This window comes from Nestor notabilis, unplaced genomic scaffold (genome assembly GCF_000696875.1).
Source record: "Nestor notabilis isolate BGI_N333 unplaced genomic scaffold, ASM69687v1 scaffold5998, whole genome shotgun sequence".
Classification (NCBI taxonomy): Eukaryota; Metazoa; Chordata; class Aves; order Psittaciformes; family Psittacidae; genus Nestor; species Nestor notabilis.
The window spans coordinates 28,698-33,550 of record NW_009939577.1 but is presented as its reverse complement, the minus strand read 5'-3'; the positions used below and the strand labels follow the sequence as shown (position 1 = coordinate 33,550).

The window sequence follows — 4,853 nt, the reverse complement described above, 5'->3', positions numbered from 1 at the left end:
CTTTGGTTCAGCTTTCTTCTCCGTTCAACCAGTGAGACACTTCCCATTCTTGGGCCTGCAGAAAACATGCAGCCAGCTGCAAATTCACATCAAGGTAACTAGGGCAAAAATGCAGCTCTGTTTGGATAGCTGGCAGTAGAACAAACATCAGTCCAGCAAACAAAGGAATCAGGCACAAGAGCAGACCCTAGGTTCCTTGGCATAAATTTCCCCAAAGGACTAGGCCAGCTGAGTTGGCATTTGGAAGATGCAGCACCACAATGGGCGGTTGCAACTAGACCAGACGGGGCACGGAGAGCCCAGCAGGAGCTGCTAGCAAGGGAGGTAATTCAGTACTGGAGCTGTGCAAACTGATGTCTGAGCAGCTCTTCAGCAGAGGGTCTGTGCCTGGCTTCCACAAAGATCTGCTTTAGAAAGTCCCGGCAATGTTCTGATATGTGGGAAGGGAGCTGGGGGTTGGTTGGTTGGGTGGCGATCTTGAAGATGGCTGCCATGGCTTCGTACTCTGCCCAGGGTGGTTTCTCTGTCAGCATTTCCACAACTGTACAACCCAGGCTCCTGGAAAAGCAGGAAAGGAAAAGAAGAGGCAAGAATTGACACACGGTAGCACACAGAACATCTGAGCAGTGAACAGCAAGGTCCAGCTCTGCTCTCAAACCAGCAGGAAAATAGCTTTGTGTTCAGCAAACCCCAGGTTCCGAGCCAGACCTGCCAAGGTTGCTGCTTTTCTTACTGCCAGCTCAGCAGTGAAGTGCTGAGACAGGGAGGTTGGTTTCTCACTGCACCAAGAACTGTTTAGTGCCATCTGTCCAGCTCCCTTTTGCTCAAATTCTCCTCTTAGCAAACATCTGCATCAACAACAGGGGACACGAGGTGCACACGAGATGTCCCTGAAGGTGCTGTCTGACCTCAGTGGTATTTAAGTGTTGCTGCTACTGTTGTTTCTCTAAGGCACTTGGTGAATTGCAAGGTAAACCCACACTTTTTAACCAAGGTCCAGTGAATCCCAGCTGACTGACCCTAAAAAGTCAACCTCCTTTTCAGTGCATAGCCTCAGAATGCCCCAATATCTCCATAAGAAACCAACCATCGTAGACAGTCAAAAAGTAAGTAAAGCCTTAAGAGCTCCAAAGTGAGAAGGCAGCAAGTTAAAACACCAGCGGGGCAAAACTCCCACAGTTAATGAAGCTTTGCAGGCTACTTCAAGGCAAGGAGGAGATGATGAGGATGGACATGGCTGAGCCACCTCTCTGAAGCAAGTGTGACACCAATATTCATAATACCGTAATATGATTAATTGCTTCCTCCAGGCTACAGATTAAGCAAAAGGAGTTCGTGAAGATCTAATATCCAGTCCTTTCTGATCACATCTTTCCATGGAAAAGGCAAAACTGCCTCTTGTACCTTTAAACTAAACCCTCTTTTGAAGTGAAAAGCAAAGAGAAGACCTTTTCAGAGGCAGGCTTGCATCAATTGCCAAGACAAGGAAGGAAAGGAATTAAATCCAGTGAATATGCAAGAAATGATTTCTTGACAAGGTTTAAAATCCAACGTGAAAATCTTACCCTGGTTTCTAGCCATTTAAGACTTACTAGAAGAGAGTACAGAAAATGCAAACCATGTGTGCTCAAGTGCTGGGGGCCTGCTCAAAAGCAAGCAGGGATATATTATTGTTTAGACTGATTTATACCGTTTAAGCAGATCCGGTTTCTTTAAGATATTCAGCAAACTTTTCAAGTCACTCCAGCAATAACAAATAGCTCACATATTCTGCTATTTAGGAAAAAGAAAATTGGAGAGGGGCCTGCAGCAGTGGCAGAAAGCCAGTGGCTTAGATCTGTTACGTCTTTGAGCCTCTCGGCCATACACATCCACCCCAGCACTAATGCTGCACTGGAAACTTCTGACCCCCCTAAAGAACCATTGGGATTGTAGGAACTGGAGCCCAGCCAACAGCAGCGTCTCTTTGATGGGAATGGACCAATGTCAGCACCAAGAGGAAATCCACAACTGCACCAACCCAGGGGGAAAGGCACGTGCACCATTCTCTCCCCAAGCATCCCAACGGGGAGAGGCTGCAGAACTTAACTCTTTCCATACGAGACACATTTCAGCTGTTTCCACTCGCTGCTTGTACAGGAAACAGCATTGGCCTCGCTTTACTGTGGAGAGACAAACACACCTTGTGTTGCTGTCATTTAGTTTAGCTTTATCATCTCACCTTTTTAGGGCCTCCAAAACTAACATTCTGACACAGGACATTTGGCTCTTTCGACAGAGGCTGTTTCTTGGCTATGCCAATAATAGCATGACTATAGTTTCCATTCATGCATAGTTCAGATCATCTCTGATCTTGACCTGTATCTTTTGTGTTATTCCAGGTTTGGGCATCTTTCCTCTAAAGCTCAAATTCTCTGTTCCGTTCATTTCCAGTGTGTTATAAGCATACCTCTCATTTTATAACCAAATGAATGGATTCTCCCTAAACAACCCTCGGCCTCTCTTAGGAGGGATATAAGGAAGAGGGAAACCTTGCATCAGTCAGAAAACAGAAAATCAGCTATCAGTTTGAGGGAGAAATGAGTGGAAACTGTCCCTGAAGAACTATAGGAGCAGTTGCATGCTGACACTGCAAAGCACAGCCTGCAGCAGGTCATGTCTTGAGTTCAAACCAACTCCTCCAGTTTCTGCTCCAGACAGAATCACAATTTGGATATATGGAGGACAGAATGTATATGTCTTATCTCACTCCAGAAAAGGTGTGAATTGATCTACGGACAGAAGGTTCAAGCCTCACCATACGTCAGCTTTTCTTCCATAGCCTTCTCCGCTGATCACCTCCGGGCTCATCCAGTACGGTGTGCCCGTGACAGAGCGGATGCCTGTTCCAGACATACAGATTGTCTGCAGCCGTTTGCTGGCCCCAAAGTCCCCAAGCTTCACATTCCCAGCAGAGTCACGGAGAATATTGGCTCCTGGACAAGAAACAAAGAATGGAGACAGCTGTTTCCATGCAATCCAACTGCTGGATCCGCAGCCTACGGAGCTGATATCCAGCCCTGAAATACCATGCTCATGGTATGGCTTTTTCCCCACGAAGCCTCAGGTGAGCTGCTAAGCATCATTTCTGTAATGCAGGCTGTAGACAAGCCAACTGCTAATGGCTGTAAATGGGAAAAACTTCAGGGGAAAAACACAAGGAAGTGAAGGGGGAAGGGAAATCAGAGCTGAGTCAGCACCATCATTGTTACACCGCCTGTAAACAGCTCAGCCTATGCAGGGCCCCCAGGCCAGTGGCTGGATAGCACATAGCTGTGTAGGAAATATTCTTATTGAGATGCTGCTTTGGCGAGTACAATCATTGCTTTCTGGTCAGCTGGGTAACAGATGCAGCTAATGAAAGCACTCGAACTCCTACAATAAACAAGTCAATCTCCACACTAGTGGGTCAGAGGTTCTGAATGTGAAGCAGCAGGATAAAAAGCAAACTTAAGAGTGTAGCTTTCTTACCTGCCCAGAGAAGCTGTGGCTGCCCCATCCCTGGCAGTGTTCAAGGCCAGGTTGGACAGGTTGGACAAAGGGGCTTGGAGCAACCTGCTCTAGTGGAAGGTGTCCCTGCCCATGGCAGGGAGTTGAAACTAGATGAGCTTTAAGGTCCCTTCCACCCCAAATCATTCCATGATTCTATGATATGTGGACGCAAATTAAGACTTAGACACCAAACCCAATTCTTCCTCCAAAGGCACAATAAGATAAAGAACCCTGAGTTGCCACTATGTGATATGTGCCTATGTGAAATCCTTCTGCCCTTAAAGAAAATGCCCTTCTGCTGGGACGTAGTTTCATCACTTCACTTCCCCACTGGAAGAGCTGAATTCAGTGGTATACAAGCTGTTATTCAAGAATCAGCAGCATCTTTCCCTTTGCCAGCCCAGAGGGCATGTAATGAAGATTTACAGGCAGGAACAAGAGGGCATTTTTCCTGCAGTGAGCAACCCTTCTGGTCCCTCTAGAGCACAGAAGAGTTTGTGTGGTGTCTGCCACATCTGTTGACATCAACTCCTAAGGAGACTGGCTGGCTCCATGGGGTTATACTGGGAAGAGGAAGATTAAGGACTAATCACAGAGGCTCTACATGGAAAAACTGGAAGTTTCTTACACAGAGGAGGCAGGACACTCACAAGAGCCAGATGTAAGCAGGATTGTCAAGGACAGGCCCAGAGCACTTATGGCAGTTGGGATGCCTACCACCTGAGAAACAGTACTTTGGCTCTCAGGTCCTGTTGAGAACAGCCCACCTTCCCTTACCCAGCCCAGAACATGACCTTCCTTAAGCTGCGCACACGGACAAAAGACCACAATGGGATAAACTGAGCAAAGCAATGTCCAGGAGTGCCAATACTTGGTTTGTGTTTTCAGAGTTCCTTTAGCACGTGGGATATACATCAGTCACGAGCTGATCTCACCTTTTATGTCCCTGTGCACAATCATGTTGCTGTGAAGGTACGAGACTCCCTCGAGAATCTGGCGAGTGTATTTTCGGGTTACGTTTTCCGTGAGAGCACCATAAGCCTTCAGCTGGTCTTTCACTGACCCCTGCACCAAAAGCAAACAGAAAGGATTGACAAAGAAATGCCAAACCACACATCTTGCAGTCTCCAGTCAATTCCCACGAGCTGTAAGTGTGTATACACCCAGCTGTCTCCTGAAACCTTTTTGGGAGGCTCTCACAGCATTTTGCCCTAAGAAGCCCCTTCTAAGAAAAGCAAGGACATGCTTTATGGCAAAGACAGCTTAAGGAGGTTCTGATTCCTCCACTCTTGTGCTGTGCTGGTTCAACTGTTTGTGAAGAC

General features: G+C 47.0%; 1 protein-coding gene across 2 annotated transcripts in view; it reads right to left on the bottom strand.

Moving 5' to 3' along the window:
* Positions 1–208: 208 nt before the first annotated feature.
* The window catches only part of MAP3K3 (mitogen-activated protein kinase kinase kinase 3), a 27,421-nt gene continuing 22,776 nt past the window's right edge, over positions 209–4,853 (bottom strand). For both annotated transcript variants that reach the window (XM_010019935.1, XM_010019936.1), the window contains 3 exons: positions 4,467–4,596; positions 2,798–2,975; positions 209–558 (listed from right to left, as the gene is read on the bottom strand). In XM_010019935.1, the coding sequence (XP_010018237.1) occupies positions 330–558; positions 2,798–2,975; positions 4,467–4,596 (537 nt within the window). In that variant the 3' untranslated portion in view covers positions 209–329. The remainder of the gene's footprint in view (positions 559–2,797; positions 2,976–4,466; positions 4,597–4,853) is intronic.